Source organism: Apiotrichum porosum, assembly GCF_003942205.1.
Source record: "Apiotrichum porosum strain DSM 27194 chromosome Unknown scaffold_19, whole genome shotgun sequence".
Classification (NCBI taxonomy): domain Eukaryota; kingdom Fungi; phylum Basidiomycota; class Tremellomycetes; order Trichosporonales; family Trichosporonaceae; genus Apiotrichum; species Apiotrichum porosum.
The window spans coordinates 134,783-155,042 of NW_021167126.1; the positions used below are offsets into that span (position 1 = coordinate 134,783).

Consider the following 20,260-nt stretch of genomic DNA (forward strand, 5'->3'; position numbering starts at 1 on the left):
AGTAGCCCGACATGGCGCAGTACGCTGCTACCCCGACCCAGTCTGTGTACATGGACGATGGACACGGCTCGGCACGCAACTCGACACGAGCACCGCTCATGGACCAGTGTGAGTAGCAACTCCCTTGTTCCCCAACGTGGGAGGACACTTGTCGAGGCGAAGACGTTTGGCACGTTGGGTTCATTGTACGCGCTTTCGCGTTGCCTTGTTGATCCCTCCGATCCTTCCCCCCCTGGTTTATGCTTTAGTCCACGCGCCCGCCTGTGCCCATCGCTCCTGGATCGTGCATGCGGCGGGCCCTCCCCCCACCCTCTGCTACGCGGCCAACGCTGACCCACTGCCCAGCCCACTTGCGTCCCGGAAAGAGCGCCGAGCTGCTGAGCCAGGACCGCACGCTCGAGCTGTACCGTGAAAACGCAAAGAAGACAAACGACCCCGAGCTCATTTTTGAGTTTGCAGTGTTCATGATCGATGCGGCAAAGTCAATGGTGCCTACGACGGACCCCGAGACGCCCGTCGACATGGCCGTGGGCCGCGCGACCAACGCCACGATTGAAAAGCGCGACGAACTCGTCAAGGAGGCCACGTCTCTGCTGCAGCGTCTCGCGTCGCGCGGATACCCGGACGCCCAGTACTTTCTCGCCGACTGCTACGCGAACGGGATCGGCACCACGCGTGGAAAGCAGGACTTTGACAAGGCGTTCCCCCTGTTTGCGCTTGCGGCCAAGCACGGCCACCCGGACGCGTGCTACCGTGCCGGAACCTGCTGCGAGCATGGCTGGGGTACCAGGCGCGAGAGCGCAAAGGCCATTGGATACTACAAGTGAGTTGCAGGCAAGAGACGCAGAGTTGGCGCCAGACATAGCGCTCTGGCGTGGTTACTTGCGCAGCAGCAGCAGCAACGGCTGCTCGCTTATGACCCTGTATTTCAACTGCTGACACTGCACCGCAGAAAGGCCGCTGTCGGTCTGCACCCTGGTGCCATGTACCGCCTGGGCACTGCCGAGCTGAACGGCTCGCTGGGCCTGTCAAAGCGACCAAAGGAAGGTGTCAAGTGGCTGAAGCGTAGTGCCGAGCACGCTACAGAAGAGTTCCCACACGCACTGCACGAGCTGGCGCTGCTGCACGAGCGCGGCATTGAAAACATTGTCTTTGTCGACTTTGACTATGCCGCCGAGCTGCTGGCGCAGGCCAGTGAGCTCGGCTATGCTCCCTCGGCGTTCAAGCTTGGCGAGTGCTACGAGTACGGCAAGATGGGCTGCCCCATCGACGCGGCCCTGTCGATCCACTACTACAACATTGCCGCACAGCAAAACCACCGCGAGGCGTGTTTCGCGTTGACGGCATGGTACCTCGTCGGCGCCGACGGTGTGCTCCCGCAGTCGGACACCGAGGCGTACCTGTGGGCCAAAAAGGCCGCCGACCAAGGCCTCGCAAAGGCCCAGTACGCCCTGGGCTACTTTACCGAGACGGGCGTCGGCGTCGACGCTAACCTGCCCCAGGCGATGAAGTGGTACCGCCTCGCCGCCGACGGCGGCGACAAGCGCGCCGCCAAGCGTCTCGCAGGCGGCATGAATGGCTCCGCAGCACTCAACCGCCGCCACGAGGCCGAGGCGATGAAGGACGGCAAGCCGCTCCCAGGCGGTGGTGACAAGGACAAGGACGGGTGTGTCGTCATGTAAAGCGGGACACTGGTACACTGATCTGGTGGTCTTACGCCGCCACACACCCAACCCTTCATCGCTTAAACGACACTACTATACACACACACACACACACACACACCGACACCGTTTTAACGCACCCCTCGACCTCACTCCCCCGCACGATCCGGTATCTACAAACACGCACCACGGCTCAATACCAACGACACGTATCCACACGCGCAAGAACTCTCATGGACTCTCTTCCCTCCTACCCCCCTCCTCCCCCTCTCTTATCTTCCTCCCCGTCCCGGCCCCCTCTACATATAGAATTCATCAGGGCGGCCAGCTGTCGCTTGCTGTCGCTTGCTGGCTGTACGCCACTGCGGCTGCAGTGCAGCTGCCGTGCAGCTGTACGCGCCCCGCCGCCCACACCCATAGAATAGGCCACAGCGTGGCACCACCGGTGTAGCATGCACGCGCCCCCAGCCGCGTTGTCTAGAACCAGAGCAGGGACGCACGGGGTGGATGGAGTGTGGTGTGCAGAGGAAAGGAGCACAGCGAACACGGGTGGTGGTCGTAGTGTGCAGAGGCAGGAGCATTGACGTCGGATATGGGACGGCGATCAGACGAGATGAGACGCTCAGGCGTTGCATGCGTGCGCTCAAAGGGTGGGCAGGATGCACAGGGTGGGGATCGTGAACGTGAACGTGCGCATGTCGCCTCGCCTCGCAGGCTCGCAGGCTCGCAGCAGTCCTCGCTACCCTCTCGGTGTCGCGACGGCGGTACGACGGCGAGACCAATGCAAATGCGCAAGTGCGCAAATGGCACGGCATGCGTGGGTCGCAAAATAGCCACGCGCGAGCACTGCCTCGCGCGCTCGCGCCGTCGTTGTGCTGTGAATAGACCGCACCGTGTGGCGGTGAGCATGCCCGCGGACGGGCATGTTTGCCATCCATCTCTCTCGCCAACCTGGCCATCCTCGCGATCCTTGTGACCGGCTCTATGCGCGCTGCACACGCGTGTTCAATTCAACCACCACCACGGTGTCCTGTACAGCAAGTGCGTGCCTTGGTCGAATCTCGAGTCTCGAGTCTTGGCGACAAGCACTACAAACTACAAAACATGTCAGCCAGAGGCCAAAGAGGGAGGCTAGGGATGGGTATTGTTGTGACGGTGCGATGGTGGTGTTTTTCTTTTTCCTGCACGTGCGTGCGCAGTCGTGGATCATGGAAATTGCTGTGCGCCGTCGTCGTCGGTGCGCAAGAACGGGTAACACAGAAGTTGCGCTCGTTGACATGTGGACGGTGCATGGCCGCAGGACGTCGTCAACCCCCGTCCGTCGTCTCACGATGCGCCGACGGAAAGAGACTCCAGATAGCTGGGCTGCAAGGTACTGTACCTACATTACCTACCATATCGCCGCCACATGCGCGTCACAACAACAACAACGACCACCACGTACCACCCACCACCAAACCAACAACCACAACCACCCACAACCAACGGCCACGACCGCCGCCACCACCCCAATGTACCAGGAAGATGTGTGTGTGTGCATACGATATCCCTCTTGTATTGTATTTTATTCCCTAACGTGAGGAGGCCAGAGACAGACATCTACAGTGTCTGCAGCGCGTGTAAAGGCATTTCTATGGTGCGTGCGAAGAAAAGGCGACAAAAAGACAAAAGAAAAGCGGCGGTGGGGAGGTGAGGGTCGCCGGGTGCCGGTTGCCGAGGGGTGCGGCTGTGGGGGGGATGAGATGGATACAATTGGACACGTTGTACGAGGTTTGGTTTGGGTGGGTGTGTGGGAGGCCAGCACGCGTCGAGCGCGCCGCCTCCCCTATGCAATAAAGGTAGAGGTAGAGGGTAGAGGTGGTTGGTGTTGTGGCTGGTTTTAAACGAGGGCAGCACCGACGACGACGCTCAGCGCGGCCGCGAGGACGGAGGCAAGTGCGCCGGCGGGGAGCTTTGCGGCGTACGACTTGAGGCTCGAGGTCGACACCATGCCGTCCGACGAGCCGGACGACGTCGACGATGCGGCGCCGGTAATGGCTCCGGCAGTGACGGTGTTGGTCGGGGCCGACACGCCGTTCATGGTGGCCACGGCGTCAAAGGGTGCGTTGCCGTTCGAGTCGTAGTAGTCGAGCAGGATGATGTTGGGGTAGCGGCCGTACAGCATGATGCAGTTGTCAACGTGGAAACCGATCGAGCCGGTGCCAGTGGCGGCGTTGGTCTCGTTGAGCTTGGCCGTGTTGGGCGTGAAGATGCTCACGCCGAGGATGGTCGAGTACGAGTCGAGGAAGTGGTTGATCATGTACATCTGCGTGCTGGACGAGACGGACGAGCTGGTGCGGTTGATGGCGCAGCCCCAGGTCTGGTCGGTGACGTCTGAGTGGTGTTAGCTTTGTGTGTTGAATTAGGGGGCGAGTCTTGGCGGTTGCAGTGGTCCAGATGGCCAGCAACCTAGCCAAGACGCCAAGAACCACCCGCCCCTTCGTTCGCTCAAACTCACCGTACGCGTCCTCCCAGATGTTGGTAAACTCGTCAATGATGTAAGGGACGGTGGAAAAGTCGGCCGTGTTGTCCATGAACGTGACGAGGGTGGTGCCGTTGTCAATGAGGGTGCCGAGGGTGGGCCACTCGGAGACGGGCAGGTACGACGCAGAGGGCGAGTACGACTTGGTGTTGAGGCCGGTGCTCTCGAACACGGTCGCAAACTCGGTCGCCGCGAGGTTGTCAATGTTGACAATGACGAGGGTGACCACTGGGATGTCAGCGGGGGGCAGGGAGAGGAAAACGCACCATCGTTGGGGTTGGCGGTGATCCAGGTGGCGACGCTCGTGAGGTAGGACTCGAGGCTGCCGCCGTCGAGGAACGAGCACGAGGTGTGACAGACGTGGATCGTGCCGTTGTTGTCGTGCGTCTGGATCTGGAGCGCGCGCACACCGTCGTTCTGCGGGGTTAGCAAAGGGCTGGTCTACGCGGCCAAGAGAAGCACTCGGCCAAACAAGACCGGTCGGTGGCTGCAAACGCGCAGCCACTGGTGGCCTAGCGTTTCGCGCGCCCACGTCGCCTGGAGGTCTTGGCCAAACACGCTCCGGTTTGCGTGCCGCTGCACTCACCAGCTGGGCGGTGACGTCCTTGTCCTGGTTGTCAAAGGACCCGGTGCCGACGGCGTACGAGTCGTGAGCGCCGACAAAGGTGACGTTGGAGTAGAGCTTGGTGCAGAGGCTCGCGTCGCCGTTACAGGTTGTCGCAGCGAGGGCCGACGACGCGGCGAGTGCGGCGGCCGCGAAGAGTGCGGAGAAGCGCATCGGGGGGGGAGAGTGGGTGGGGTGGTGGGGTGGAGGGGTGTGTGGAGGGAGTGTGTGAGGTGTCGAGAGAGGGAGTGTGTTTAAACGAATGGAGTCTCGAGCGACAAAGAGAGAGAGAGACAGAGAGACAAGAGGAATGGATATAATTGTGTTGATGGCGGTGCGCAAGCTCAAATGCACCCTGGAAAAGGCCAAGCACAAACCGCGGACCACGCAGGCGACGGAAGGAGATCTCTGGATCTCTGGCTGTGCATCGGGGCTGTGGAAACACAAAAAGTACAAATCACATGCATAGCTCAGAAGATGATGGAGAACAAGACACACACATTGCTGCTGCGGAGGGTCTAGAACAATCTGCCAGCAGCAGGGCGATGCAAAACATGACCTTGTGTTCACTGCCCCCCAACAACAAGACCCACCCACCCACCGGCCACCACCACCACCACACGCGCAGACGCGACCCGCAGGCACACCCGAAAAACGCGCCAGGCAACCACAGAACAATTGAATGCGACAAGCATAATGTCACCCGTGGGAAAGTGAAAAAGGGCAGGTCGGTGGGTGTGACCGTGGGAGAGTGGCAGAACAGGCAGCTTCAAGGTGGCACACAGGGCCAACAACATAATGTGCGGGCACGTCTGCGTAACCACTCTTTATACCTCTGGAAGCAGCACCATGCCGAGGCCTGATTCCTTCTCGGGATTTACAATTCCGTATCCCTCGCCATCGGGCCATACACCGTTCTCCTGGCTCCTTGTCTTTCGCATAAACTGAGAGCCACACAGCCGGCCTCCGTCTCGTCTCGCATAAACTAACCGCCCAAGACACATGCCCCGAGTGTCCCAAAGGCCGGATCAGAGGCCCACAGTGCCACAGGCCAGACATCTGACGCCTGCGGCGTCTGCACATACGGTGGGTAACGGGATACTCACCCAGCGTAGGGTGTGCGAGTGCGAAATGTAGAGCTGCTCACAACGTTGCTGCCACCACAGGTGCCACGGGTGCCACGGGGGTGCACGGCCCGCCGCCTGTCGCGTGTGTCATGTCCTGTGGGCTTGCGGCCGCTGCAACCCGGCGACCGTGTAACAACCCCCGGACGCCAGGTGGAATACCCTCATACCCCCCTCTCATGGCGACGACGTCCACATGCATCCCATGGCGGGTGGCCACGTTTTTGTTCGTACTCTCGCAACCGTCCACACCACACCACCTCTTGGACGCGGCCCGCGAGGAGGGTGCATGGCGCCGTTGCCGTTGCGTGGCGGCCGATCGCACCCCAGTGGCCAGTGGTCCAGAACGTACTGCCAACCGCTGAGCAGCTGCGCCTGCGCGGGGCTGTTTGTTCGCAAGTTTCATGGCGTCAGCAACGTCAGTCACCGACCGACGCCGTCGTTTCGGCCTGTCGCCGTACCTTCACCCCGTCCCCACAGGCGCCACCACTGGACACTGCACGTCTCCCTGGTCGCACTGGGACCACTACTGGAGGCAGCCTACCACGACCACTGGCCACTGGGCCACGGGGTGCACGGCGTGTCTCCCGGCCCCGGGCCCCGCGCGCGGGGACACACATGGGTGCGGGCAACGCACGCAGCCCAGGCGGCGGGTGCCGCTGGCTCGCTCGCTCGCTCGCTCACCATGTCCCATGTCCCATTGTCAGTCTCTCTGTCGGGATGACGAGATCCCACTTTTGCAATGCACGCTCCATCGTCTGAAACCCCCTAGCTAGGACCCCAGCCCAAAGCCCAAGCGTGGGTCAGACCCCGATCGACCTCATGGCCTCGTGGAGCTGGACGCTGGTACGCTGGACGGGGTGTGGCAGCTGCGTGCGGGGGTGACGGGTTTTTCTGGCCGGCACGAAAAGGTCTTGGCATTCTCCACACTCACCCCCGAAAAGCCTCCTGCGTTCGTCCGTCCCTCCGTCCGAAAGCCTGGATAGGACGGGCGAGGGGACAGGGGGGGGGGGGGGGGCGTGTACACGCCAACCTGCGTGTTTGGCCTCTGCCTCTGGCCATCTGGGCGGGGCGTCGGGGGAGCCGGACAAATCCTCCATATGGGCTTACCATACGAGAGTGTCAGGACGATTCTCGGGGCTTTTGGCCGTCGAGGAACGTATGTAGAGGAACGACACCGGGGGTGGCGGCGAGCGCTGCGTGTAAGGGTAAGAGTGAGTGAGTGAGGTGAGGTGAGGTGAGTGAGGTGCGCATGAGCAATGTTCTACGCGCCCTGATCCCGGGGAGATTGGGGCCCGCCGAGCACAGATCGAAGTAGGCCTGCCCATTCCGTGCCCCCCCGTGTGCGTGCGACATTTTCGTGCTGGGACGCACGAAACGGCCTGACAAACGGGCGATCTGTCAGCCGTCACAACCTGTGGCCTGTGGGCGCGTCAGCGTGGTCCCACAGCCCACAGCCCACAGCCCACAGCCCACAGCCCACAGCCCACAGCCCACAGCCCACAGCCCACAGCCCACAGCCCACAGCCCACAGCCCACAGCCCACAGGCGGGGCTCGGCTTTGGGGCAGGCGCGGTGCAAGTGCAAAGTGCAGTACAGTCAGTCAGTCACCTCTGCGCCTCTGCCTCGAGGACGCTTTCGGCGGTTTCGGGAGGAGGAGTTTACCCAATTGCATGGTGGCCGCCACGGACAGCTTTGATACAATTTAGAAAGACCAGATGATAGACAAAAGAAGGAAAAGAGGGCGCACAGGCCGCGGGGGCGTATAGTACCGAGCCAGTCGATACCGCGTAGCGGCCTGGATCCCATGTAAACATGTGGAAAAATGAGGGTGGTGGTGGTGATGGTGGTGGTGGTGTCGGAGGAATGGAGTGGGAGGGTCGGGGGGGAGAGCAGGGCGCACGCCTCGGACTTGGCTCTGGCTTGTGCGGCTCGCTCTCTCTCCCGACGGGTCCTTGCTCCTGTTGCTCCAGGCCGTTCCCGTTAGAGTAAATCGTCAAGATTCACTCTACTGCCGGAACCCCGCTTAGACGCTAAACTCGTGACGGCGCTTGCCCTCCTTGTTGCCGATGCGACGGACGTGACGCTTGAGGGCGGCGTCGCGCTTGGACACGTACAGCATGTTGGGGCGGGCGATGGGCGCGACGGGCTCGGGCTCGGCAGCGCGCTCGGTCATGTTGAGGGCGTCACGCTTGGCCTTGGCCTCGGCGGTCATGGCGCGCTTGATCTTGCGCTTCTTGTTGCACTTCTTGGTGCCCGACGACGAGGTGGTTGCGGGGACGGCGGCAGAAGTGACGGCAGCAGCGGAAGTGTCGGTGGGGACGGCAGCGGCGTCGGTAGAGCTGGCGCTAACGGCGGCCTCGGCAGATCCAGAGGTGGCAACGAGGTTGTTGTTGTTGACAGAGGTCGTGGCCGACTCGACGGCAGCGGCAGAGCTCGACGACGAGGTCGATCCCGAGCTGCTGCTACCGACCGCGCCGCAGGTACCCTCTGGGGCCGAGGTGGCACCGGTCGACTGCGAGAGAAGGTCGGGGCCGGGGCTGGGGAAGATGACGTCCATGTTGGCGACGGTCGAGCATCCGTTGTTCACGTTGGCGATAAAGTTGGCCGGGCGGGACGAGAACGCGGCTCCCGAGCTGCGCTTGGCGGCCGACGAGCCCGCGATGGTAACGTGCGCGCAGTTCATGTACATTTCACGGTTGCCAATGTTGTTGAACCAGGTCCAGGCAAACACGGCGTCGCCAGAGGGCGCGTCCGAGGGGACGGTAAAGTCAAAGTTGCCCGAGCCCGACACGGGGCAGTTGCCCTCGATGGACTGGACGACGGTGAACGTGTTGCCGCCGTCGTACGAGAGCGAGGCCTGGCACGAGCCGCCGCCGTGGATGGCCGTGCCAACAACGGTAAAGTTGTAGGTGCCGCCCTGGGAAAAGGTAGCCGTCGAGGCGCCCTCTGCGGTGGTAAAGTCGCTCTGGTAGCCCTTGCACGGGTAGTTTGAGCCGTCGGCGAGCAAGGGGCTGGTCATCGAGTAGTCGCGGTTGGGCTCGCTGACATATGTGTTGTACTTTGAGCGGAAGGGGGCGGGGAAGGTCATCTCCATGTGCGCGAGAGCCGGCGCGGCAAGGAGGGCGAGGCCGAGGAAGAGCATTGTGCTTAGGGTGTGTGTGTTGGTGGTGGACCGTGTGGGTGGGGGTTGGTACTGCTTGGACGAGACCTGCTCGACAAGGAATGAGTGGCGGGAAGAAGAGGGTGGGGGGATGACTCGACTTGCGAGGAGGTTTGGGAGCTGGATATATGTAGAAGGCGCCTGGCCTTGTGGAATCCGGGATGTGGGGGAGGGGGTTGAGGAGGATGGAGAGGATGGATGGAGATAGAGAGAGAGAGAGACAGAGAGACAGAGAGAGAGACAGAGGCCCGGGGGTGGTGGTGGTGGTGGTGGGTGCACGGTGCTCGCTGCCTGTTGCCCGTTGCCCGCTGGGTGCACAAAAGGGGGCATGGACCCTCCAGGGGGGACCCTTTTGGGTGCGGTTGATGGGACGTGGTGACTCAGGCACAATGGAAAACAGCGCGCGTCAAGTCTCGCTCTCTTGTTCTCCTCCAGTGCCGCCAGCTGGGGGCCATACACCGGCGGTGGGTGTCCAGATGAGGGTGACGGCCCCTCTTGTTGCTTTGAGGGTGCATGTGCATGGTGCTCCATGCAAATGGTGGGCACGACGCATGCAACGCACTGGTCGCTGCAGCAAGTTTTTTTTTCTTTTCCCCGAAATGACTCTTTCATGTGTCTCTTGTGTGTTCCTTCCCTCAGTGTTCCTCCGTAAGGAGAGACACATTTTCTCCTACACCCAGAGCTCCCTCTCTCCTCTGGCCTCTGGGCTGATCGGCTGAGGCAGGACCCGCGCGCGCGTTTTTAAACCTCTCCTGCCTTTTAGGACATTGGCTTCGGGTGCGTTGGGTGTGCCTCTCGCTGTTTTTGCCTCTCTCCTGGTTTTCACTGTACCCGCGTTCGTGCCCTCTCTCCCCCCCGCCGCGTCTACGCGCGCGTTCGGACAAACCTTATGTGCATTACTGTTCTCTCTTGCACCCTGTGCACTCTCGCGTCGTTTGCCTTTTTACCCATACTCCTGGGTGAGAGAGGCACCAAACCATGTGCATGGTGTTCCCATAGACACACCTTGTCCATGGGTGTGTCACCACAGGCGCACACTGCTCGCTGCACTTTTCATATCCCACCGTTCTCAAGCACACAAGCGCTAGAGAACAAACACATACGCACAGAGTATACACACAGCACAGACGGTCCAGCGCGCAAGCGCACACCGGCCAAGCTCCCCCCTCTGCCCCATTCCGCCTGCTCCCACCGCGCCAGCCTTTCCGTTAGGACTGCCCGGGTGGCTGGTTGTACAGACGCGCGGACTAACTACTAACATCCCTCTCCCATTGCAGTACGCCTTCCTCGTCCTGCACCAGAACCCCCGCAGGCCCTCGCTCGTTGCCCGTGCGCCATCATCATCAATGTACCCGGCGCTGAATGCAGGCCTGGGTCGCGGGTATGGCGTGTGTGTGTCCTGGATGTGCACAAGGGCCAAGCACAAGGACATGCCATTAATAGACGCTGCTCTGGGACATGAGTGAATGGTTCAGTCCGAGCAGATGCACACGCACTCTCACCGCTGGCTGCGCGGATTATGCACTTTAACAGGTGGCGTGTGCGTAGTCTTGTCGGTATGCTTGTTCCCTCTCATCTCACCCTCCGAAGCGCAGCAGGATCAAGAGGTGGGGCCTTTGCACTCGGCCTGTACGAGGCCTAGAGTGTATCTGCTTGTTCCCTCCCACGTCCTTGACTCTCTCGCCCTTTGACGAGCAGCAGCAGCAGCAGCAGCTCAGTCGGCTCTTTGCGGACGACGCCTCGGACTGTACGGAGTGTCTCTTGACCGAACAACCCCTCCTAAAGGCTGAGGCAAAGTGGACATGGGGCCATGGGGGACGCTCAGCCCCGCGCAGTCGCCATATGGCACCGCGGTGGGGCAGCCGGTGGCCGGTGGGCAGCCTGTCGCGGTGGGCGGGGCCGTGACGGCCGTGACGGCCGTGACGAGTGGCCGGTGGCGGGTCGCCGGTGTTGGTGACGGCCCCACCCACTAGATCGCTAGCTAGACAGCACTGCGACTGGGCAACAAGAGCAACAACGTCGTGTGTGGCGATGCAGCTATGCAGTGCACCGGTCTGACAATATGGCAGTGGGCAGGGGTGTGTGTCTGACTCGTCTCTGATCTCTGAAGCTTCCTAAAGTCTGAAGCAAGACCCACACTTTGCCCGGGCCTGTACGAGGCTTCGGTGCGTGAGCACTCTAAGATCTACAGAGAGAGGAGAAGGGGGGCATGTTTCATGCATGCATGCACACAGCACACACTCTTCCATGTACATGACCTTTGTTGTCTGGAACCTCTTTAGATCTGGAATTCTGTAACAAATGGGACACCCACACACCGGTGGCCACAGACCACAGGCGAGCGTCACGTGATCACCCATCCCCCGGATACCGTCCTATGAGTATGGCGGCGACAATGGGACCTCGGCTGCACGCTGGATGCATATGCAGCTGGCACTGGCCCAGTGGCCAGTGGCCAGTGGCACCAGCAAAACTCCCCTCTCACGGGCTCGCGGGTCTGCCCGTGACTGCGACTGCGCGTCTGTGACGTGTGTGTGGTGGGGCGGCGGACACAAAACACCCAGACAGAGCACGTTTGGGGGTATAGTTGCACGCTTCCTTCAGGAGCCGCCACCCAAGCGAGCGAGCGAGCGTAAGCGACCGACGACATGGTGATCGAGCTGCCAGAGTCATGGAGACGGGCAGTGTTGGGGCTGTACCATACCATCATACCTAACCCCATATGACATCAGACATGAGAGAGACAGCAAATGACGGCCCGGAGCATGCTCTGCCCGCGTCATCATCATCATCATTATTAGCATCCACATTCAATGGCATTTGCATTTTGCCACCCAAATTGCAGTGCGAGACAATGCATTACGTAACGCGGTCCCTTTTGCGCGGTTTCCCTAACTCCCCAGTGGAATGCGAGTGGAGCCACCGTTACGTTCTAATGGTTCCTAATGCATTCCTAATACCCCACGTCCATGTCCTAATTATCCCGATCATTCCCGATGTAATCAACTGTTGAATGCCCGCACTGGCCGGCACTGGCGAACGTGTGGGGTGGACGGTGTTGAGCGCATATGGTGATCACATGGCACACGTTCCATCAACACACACACAATATCAACATCGTCCCTCCCATCTCTCGTCTCTTCTCTCTCTCCCACCCACATCGCCACCCACTCACTCGTCATTCCTTCAGCATAGCACTCTTCGGGGCACCAGCTCTGGTTCATCGAGCTGGTCGCCCGTTACACACACAACACACAACACACACACACGCACAACGCACACACTTTACAACCGCTACCACCTCTCCTCACCCCATCCCCACACCATGCCCGCCGCCCTCTCGCCGCTCCGCTACATCCAGCTGGCTCGCTGCGTGATCCAGTGGTGGGTCGACACCGCTCCCATGCTTGCCGCACGCCGCAAGGCAGCACAGGAGCGCGCAGCGAGGCTCGTCTACGCCCCGCGCCTTCGTGCCCTCGCCGCTCCGAGCGTTGCGCAGATGATGCTCCCCGAGGAGCAGTACCAGAAGGTCGCAGCAGCGACGGCGGCTCAAGACAGGCCTGCGTCGGCCGCCGCCATCACGTCCGCACTCGCCTCGCCATACCTCTCCACCCCAGACATTAGCCTGCCGCCATCCAACCTCCCGCTGTCACTTCCCCCGCGCCCTCGTCCCGACGAGGGCCACGACGAGATCTACCGTCTCATGAACGACCCGCGCGCGTTCCTCCCCGGAGCCATGCAGGCGCCCAAGGAGATTGTCGTTCTCTGCCACGGTAAGTCTAGGACACGACCACCTCCACCATGTGCTTCGTGGGGCCAGCCATGGGGGATCCGTGCCACCTCCCCCCATGTATTCGGGTGGCAACGTGGCGCTCGCTTTAGACGGAACAGAACAACACACTGACACGTCCACCCAGGTCTCTACGGCTTCTCCACCGCCACTCCGATCCCGCTGTTCCCGTCGCTCAAGCTGCACTACTGGGCATCCGTCCTCGAGGTGCTGCGCCGCATGGGTGCAAAGGTCGTCGTCGTCGGCGTCAAAGGGTGAGTCTTCCTGGATGACGGAGGTTGGGTGTCGGCGCTTTTTTTTCGAATTCGGCCTGCGCGGGCGGCCGTTGTGTTTTGTTTTGTTGTGGCAGTGCCTGGGACCGTCTCCGTTGCGCATTCAACCCCGTCCTTCCGTCATTTGCTGACTCTTCCAGCACCGGCTCCATCCAGGAGCGCGCCGACCAGATGCACAAGTTCCTCAAAGACTACCTTCCCAAGGGAGTCGGCGTCAACTTTGTGGCACACAGCATGGGTGGCCTCGACTGCCGTCACTTGATCTCCAACATTCGCCCGACAGAGTACACGCCGCTGTCGCTCACGACCATTGCCACCCCGCACCGCGGGTCGCCATTCATGGACTGGTGTGCGGCCAACATTGGCGTGGGAGCCACATTGAAGTCTGATGGCGCCGACCTGGCGAGCGTGTCGCCCGAACTTCCGTTCTCGCTCAAATCACCCATCCTCGCCCGTCTGGACCCCCGCACCGCCAACTCGCAAAAGGAGCAAGACGCCATCTCTTCGTTCACATCGGCCCTCACAAACTACCTCCTCAGCATCTTTGACACGCCCGCATACAACTGTCTCCGCACGTCGTATCTCCGGGACGAGTTCAACCCGGCGACCCCAGACGACCCCAACGTGAAATACATGTCTGTCGCAGGACGTGTCTCGAAAATGTCTGTCCTCCACCCCTTGTGGTTCCCCAAGCTGGTGCTCGACTCGGCCGCCGAGCGCGGATACCCTGCACTGGAGACCCCGTCCGGAGACATGTACCAGGGCAACGACGGCCTCGTGTCCGTCGCGTCGTCCAAGTGGGGCGAGTTTATGGGTGTCGTCGACGGCTGCCACCACTGGGACCTGCGCGGCGAGGGCGGTCTGTGGCCGCAAGCCGCCGCGATGCGCGCCGCGAGCACGGGCCGGCCAGACGCGGCCATGCCCGGCGGGTGGAACTGGGAGTCCGAGGTCGGCCTCGAGACGGGCGGCGCGGGCGGCATGTCGGACCCGCAGCTCCAGCAGGTCCAGCACGACAAAGACCTCGCCACGGCCCGCGCCATGGCCCCCGTGCCCGGAACAGGCAAGCGCGAGTCGTCGTGGGACCTGGCCACTGTCGGCGCGCTTGTCGACTGGGTCGGCGACCTGTTCCCAGGAGACAAGAAGGAGCAAGAGCCCACACACCAGTACCGCGACGCCAAGCGCGAAATGGCAGCGACGAGCACGGGGACGAGCACGAGCAAGAGCTCCTCCACCGACGCCGCCGCCCCGCGCCCCGCAGTCAAGATTGTCCGCGAAAAGTTTGACCTGGCGAGGTTTTACGGCGGACTGATGCTGCGGCTGCGTGAAGACGGCCTCTGATGAGACAAGACAAGAAAGACAGAGACAGAGAGACATATCAGAAGAAGCACGGGGCATACACCGGCCCCCCCTCAACCAACCCTACACCCTACACCCAAACCCCCATACTTAATCAACACCCCGGAACCGGCCTCAACGGCTGCCATACCCATCTGTAGGATAGTGTACGCATGCAGCAGCAGCACATATTGCATTTTATGAACCAGGCGGGCGAAAGGACGGACGGGATGGACAGTGGCTGGACTAAGATGTGCCCCGACGATGCTGGTGTCGCTGTGCGCACCGATCAATGGTGTCCCCCCCGTCCAACAAACGGGCCTCTGCACGCGCAGGAGTAAATGGACACGCCCATGAAAGGTGTGCTTCAGGCCCCCCGAGCCTCCATCATCGCACCCAACACCCCCCCCCGCCGTCGCCGACGTGCAAATGGTGCACGATGGGGGACACACACCGGTTACTCGCGCCACGGCGCCGACACCTCGGCACCTGGACCCTGCGCCGCTGTCCGGCGACCGTGCAGGCATGCCATGCATGCCAGGCTCTGGAGCGTTCGTTGCACTCCGATGTGGTTCGGCGACCGCTTACGGGCACAGAGACGTTGGGGGCGAGACTGTGTTGTACCGTTGCATGCGATGAGGGGTTGCACTCTGTGATCTGTGAATCGCCGCCGGTTACTCTCCTGCCCGCCCCCAGCATACACGTCGAGTGTTTCGGTGGACGACGGCGGTACGGCGGCCTGCGGGCCATGTATACCGCAGACAAGACGTCCAGGCTGGCAGGCACACACCCATGTATACCCATGTATCCCACCCACTCTTGCAGGCCAGAAGCAGCTGCCGACGAGTGTCTGAGAGTGCATCCTGGGGCGGACATACCCGCACCCGCCATAGCCGGGCCCAACCGGCCAAGTCCGTCCTCTCGTTGCCGGGGGTCCCAAAACGCCCACTCGATGCATTCATCTCATCTCCATCGTCGTCCGTCCGTCGACCTCTTCTACTGCTGCTGCTTCACTGTCACTCTCTCACACACTCTATCCATCTTCCTCTCCCTCTCCCCCCCTCCGTCTCTTACACCACCACTTGCCCCATCGCCATGTCGCCTGCTCCCCCCCGGCCCCGCGACGGCACGGTCGTCGGCGAGGTCCGCGCCCCCATTGCCCAGGACCGTCTCCTGCCATACCTCGAGAAGGAGGTCGAGGGCTTCAAGGGTCCCCTCACCATCAAGCAGTTTGGCGTGAGTGTCGCCAGCGTTCGCCTCGTCGCAGTGGGCCTGCAGCCGTGTCACCGCCCGTGGTCACACGATCGCATGCCCGTGACGACAACCGCAACCACTCCCACATCCCACATCCCCCGCTGACACATTTCCTCTCCCAGTTCGGTCAGTCCAACCCGACCTACTTCCTGCAGACCCCGTCGCGCAACTACGTCCTGCGCCGCGCGCCCATCGGCAAGCTCCTGTCCAAGACGGCGCACCGCGTCGACCGCGAGTACATCATCCTCGAGGCCTTTAACAAGTTTAACGCGACGCTGCCGGCCGACGCGCAGGACCGCAAGGTGCCCGTCCCGCAGGTGTATACCTTGTGCATGGACCCCAGTGTCGCCGACGCGCCGTTCTACGTCATGGAGTTTATCAAGGGCAGGATCTTTACGGATATCGAGGTGCCAGACCTGTCGGAGAAGGACCGGTATGAGTGGTGAGTAAGGAAGATGAAGGTGGGCGTAAGGTCGGAGTGGCAGGTTGGTGCAGGTGCACACATCTACAGCACGACTCACCTCTCTCCCCTCCCCTCCCCTCATCCCCCGCTAACACGACCCAGCTGGCGCTCGGCCGTCAAGACACTCACCCTCCTCTCCACCGTCCCCGTCGAGGCGCTGCGCCTGCCGCTGTCGTTTGCGCCCGACCCGCTCGTCAAGCCCTACTTCCCGCGCCAGGTCAACTCGCTGCTCAAGGTCAGCAAGGCGCAGTCGGCCACCCCGTGCAAGACGCTGCCGGACGGCATCGTCGGCGATATCTGGGGCACAAAGGAGCTCCAGCCGTATTTCGAGTCGGGGGCCAAATCGGCCGGCGGCGAGCAGGCCCATGGCGCCAGTGTGGTTCACGGAGACTACAAGCTGGACAATTTGGTGAGTACTGGAGAAGCGGGCACGCAGCCTGTCATTGGGAAGAAGGACGACCATGGCGTCCTCTTGATGCCACTGCCTATACTCACTCCAATGGCCGCCCGCCCGCCTGCCCGCGCTCGTCCTGACCCCGCCCAGATCTTCCACCCGACCGAGAACCGCGTCATCGGCATCCTCGACTGGGAGCTGTGCACGCTCGGCTCGCCGCTGGCCGACCTCGGCAACCTGCTGCTCGCATGGTCCATCCCGCCCGTGACGCCCGCGCAGCTCGCCGCCCTCGCGGCCGAGGGCGGCGGCGGCAACCTCGCCAAGGGCATCCGCGGCGTTCCGTCCTCTACGACGGGCATTCCGCAGGCGCACGAGCTCGAGTCGTGGTGGGCGCAGGGCATGAACTCTGGCAACCTCTTCCACTCGATCGCGTCGGGCGGCGCACAGGCCCGCGAGCCGTGGGTGTGGCCCATTGCGCACATGGAGTGGGTGCGCGCGTGGATGCTCTTCCGCCTCGCGATCATTGCGCAGGGCATCTCGGCGCGCGCGGCCCTCGGACAGGCGAGCAGCGCGAGCGCGCGCCCGACGCGCGCGCCGTTCGACTTCTTCGGCAAGGCGGCGTACGAGGTCATGAAGAATGACGATGACAGGGCCGCAGGCGCAAAGCTCTGAGCGGCGCTGGTTGAGCGCCGGGAGAGAGGGGGGGGTTAGAGAAATGGATGGGGTATTGTAAGAAGCGGCCGATGTATGCATGGTCTCCCTGCGAACAGAGACGCCGGGGTCGGGGTCGGGTCGTTGCGCTGAGTAGAGGGGAGTCGGAAGAGCCGTGTTTCTCGAGGAGACAGTCTGACACGAATACAGCAATGGTCGCATTGCAGCCGGAATGTCTCTGCCGCACCGGCGTCCAGCTCGTATCTCATCTGCAAGGCTTACTGTCAGCGCCGCGAATGGACGAGACATTCTTAGGATAGGCAGCGCTACAGAAGGGAAACAGCGGGACGACGAGTTGTCCAGCCAGGTTGGGAGGTGCCAGTCAGTCAGTCAGTAGCTTGTGAGGGTTGAAGGCTCCTGACAATCTGTCTGACAACCTGTCGGACAAAGGCTCGCACCCTCGGCAACACAGTGCGCGCCGCTTGCGATGTATTGTATAAGGCTTGTCCTTTGTGACAGCTGTAATGCTTTGAGATGTGCTATTGTTGGAAACAGCCCCAGATCCAAGTCCCAAGACTTCGGAATGAAAGAAAGAGAAAGAAATAAAGCAATAAATATTTCGCAACAACCGTTGTAGCATGTTAACGTTGTTAACGTTGAGCACCTCTACTTGGATGGCCTTGGAGGACCGCGATACTACCAGTGTTCTCGTTACCCACCACACAAATGAGTGCTTTGTTCTCTCATGCATGGCAGCAGTGAAACGTGAAACTATGAGAAGCATCACCAGGCGACGCAAATGTACAAACAGAACTCGTGAATCGAAATAAAAGTTTTATTGTTTTATTGTTGTAGCGCCACTGCCCGTGCGTTTCTCGATCTTCGAGACAAAGGGACCACTCGCCACTGACCACCCGGGCCGCCGTGATACAGGAAGAAGCACAAACACACAAACACCGTCTCAGCGGCATGGCGGGCATGACTGAGTGATTGATACATTCGTATGTGCCTTCATTATGTCTGGGTATCGCTGTACAGGCTATATCTCTCACTGATGGTGGGCTGGGTCGTCGTCGTGGTCGTGATGGCCTGCCCGCCCCGTCCTCACATCAGTATGGCACCGTACCGCGGACCATACGTCGGATAGCGGCCGTGCAGCGCAATGTCGGTCATGTCGGTGTGGACGTTGTCGCGGTGCATTGCCTGGGAAAGAATCAGTCTCCCCTGCGTCCACTCTGTCGTTGTCGCCCAGTCGCCACCACCGGGGCGATTACAAATCGGGCACTCGCATGGGCATGCGGAGGCTGACGCGGACACTGCGGACACTGGAGGGTGGCGCGGCGTGTCTTGGGATCTTCCCAAGCCTGCACTGCACGCCTCCCCGCCACAGCGGCGACGACGACCACGGCCGGTGGCGGCGCCACTCTGCCGACGCGCGCAAACGACCCCAAAAGCCATACCCACACCTTCTTCTCTGTTGACTCAAACCAGCGTGCCTTGCGCATCACTCGTGTGCTTCGGCACATCCTCCTCGTCTCACTCCCACGACTCACAATGGCCATGGTGTGCGACGTTGCCGGATGTCGGTTCCAGTACACATCCGTGTATGGCTGCTGCAGGCCCCAGTACCCCGGCTGCGTGGTGTAGTACTGGCCCGCACCTGCAGCGTCGGGGTTGCGCGTCGTGTCGTGGCCCTTCTTGCGCCAGTCGGAGCATTGCTTGTTGTATGCGCTGGGCGCGTCAGCGTCAGCGTCATGCCATGTCATGTCATGTCACCCGATAAGCGTCACCACCACCACACCCACTCCGACTCACTCCCACGCCTTTTCATACTCCTTGTATCCGCGTCCGCGCTCCTTCCGCTCCCGGATGTCCGCCTCCTGCTCGAGCCTGTCGCGTTTGCGGTTGTACGCCGAGCCGCGCTTGGCCCGGCGCTTCTCGTAGCTCTGCGCCGCCTTGACCCACTTGTTGTAGCCCTTGATCGCGTCGTCCCACTCGCGCCGGTCCGGTTTGTCCAGGTAGTCGTAGTACACCGGCCTGTCGAGGTGGCCGAGGCTCATGACCTGTTCGTGCGGGTCGGGCGAGTTGGACTCGTTGCGCCACGGCTCGTCAAAGTCGTACACGACGTCGCCGATCTGCACGCCGTCCGGGACCGCCGGGAGGCCCTCGGTCGGGAAGATGGCTGGTGGGCCGTCGCGGAACCGGTCGAGCCACGAGCGTTTGGTGTAGTAGAGGGGCTGGCCGTAGGGGTAGCCATAGGGACTGGCAAAAGTGGCCATGGCCGAGGTGGTTACGTGGGTGGAGGTGCGGTGGTGGTGATGACACAGCGGTGGCGAGCTAGGACGTAGATGTACGTTGTTTGTCGAGATGAAGTCAGTTTGATGGGAGATGCATCCCGGGGGGAGGCCATCACCTGCAGCCTAATCTTCTTTCCCGACTCGCTACCGGGTGATGGCAATGGCGCGCGGCCACTTTTGTCGCATTCACATACACGGTGCGGTGTTTGGTCTCCATCAAGGGTCTGAGAACTGGGCCATGCTTCTCATCTTCCCCCCTCCCCCCCATCACATGCTTCCTCTGTGCTCCCCTTGGGGACGACCCATCAGTCGGATCAGTGATTGGGGGTGCAAGGGGGGGCAGTGAGTGTGAGGGGGAAGGGTGGGACAATGGAGTAAAAGGTTAGTAGTGATGCGCACAGATCGGGGGATGATCACTCAACAAAAGCGCCACCACAAAACGCTAACAAGGTTTGGGTGAGAAGCTGCAAGAAACTGTAGAGCGGGGTTTTGCTCCTGGTTTGAGGTCGTCCACGGGGTACCAGTCATCCTGTTCATTCGAGCAATCACTCTGCAGTTGTCTCCCACACACACAGATCCATAGATGCTCCACTTGCCTACACATTATTGTCGCACACGCCAGCCCGTTGGTGGCACCTGGTGGTGATTCCGCCCTTCCGTGCTTCCGTGGAGTGTGTCTCATCAGTGTATGGCAAAACGTGGCGCAGGAAGGATCTCGTGGGGGTCGG

The 20,260-nt window shown here is 61.5% G+C and overlaps 6 protein-coding genes across 6 annotated transcripts; 3 read left to right on the top strand and 3 right to left on the bottom strand.

Annotated features, from left to right (window-relative positions):
* Positions 1–11: 11 nt before the first annotated feature.
* On the top strand, positions 12–1,682 carry EHS24_003868 (uncharacterized protein; the record flags this gene model as incomplete). The annotated part of the gene is made up of 3 exons (XM_028619505.1): positions 12–108; positions 346–823; positions 953–1,682. The coding sequence occupies 3 exons, from the start codon at positions 12–14 to the stop codon at positions 1,680–1,682; spliced, it is 1,305 nt and encodes a 434-aa protein (XP_028472078.1).
* A 1,861-nt stretch (positions 1,683–3,543) lies between these two features.
* EHS24_003869 (uncharacterized protein) lies at positions 3,544–4,963 on the bottom strand (the record flags this gene model as incomplete). Its single annotated transcript, XM_028619506.1, has 2 exons — positions 3,544–4,037; positions 4,162–4,963. 2 exons carry the CDS (start codon positions 4,961–4,963, stop codon positions 3,544–3,546), a joined length of 1,296 nt encoding a protein of 431 aa, XP_028472079.1.
* A 2,976-nt stretch (positions 4,964–7,939) lies between these two features.
* EHS24_003870 (uncharacterized protein) lies at positions 7,940–9,058 on the bottom strand (the record flags this gene model as incomplete). The annotated part of the gene is made up of 1 exon (XM_028619507.1): positions 7,940–9,058. One exon carries the CDS (start codon positions 9,056–9,058, stop codon positions 7,940–7,942), a length of 1,119 nt encoding a protein of 372 aa, XP_028472080.1.
* A 3,343-nt stretch (positions 9,059–12,401) lies between these two features.
* On the top strand, positions 12,402–14,476 carry EHS24_003871 (uncharacterized protein; the record flags this gene model as incomplete). The annotated part of the gene is made up of 3 exons (XM_028619508.1): positions 12,402–12,849; positions 12,994–13,120; positions 13,279–14,476. 3 exons carry the CDS (start codon positions 12,402–12,404, stop codon positions 14,474–14,476), a joined length of 1,773 nt encoding a protein of 590 aa, XP_028472081.1.
* Positions 14,477–15,568: 1,092 nt separating this feature from the next.
* On the top strand, positions 15,569–17,256 carry EHS24_003872 (uncharacterized protein; the record flags this gene model as incomplete). The annotated part of the gene is made up of 4 exons (XM_028619509.1): positions 15,569–15,709; positions 15,850–16,169; positions 16,293–16,599; positions 16,735–17,256. The coding sequence occupies 4 exons, from the start codon at positions 15,569–15,571 to the stop codon at positions 17,254–17,256; spliced, it is 1,290 nt and encodes a 429-aa protein (XP_028472082.1).
* A 1,193-nt stretch (positions 17,257–18,449) lies between these two features.
* Positions 18,450–19,514, bottom strand: EHS24_003873 (uncharacterized protein; the record flags this gene model as incomplete). Its single annotated transcript, XM_028619510.1, has 3 exons — positions 18,450–18,731; positions 18,789–18,966; positions 19,051–19,514. 3 exons carry the CDS (start codon positions 19,512–19,514, stop codon positions 18,450–18,452), a joined length of 924 nt encoding a protein of 307 aa, XP_028472083.1.
* Positions 19,515–20,260: the final 746 nt, after the last annotated feature.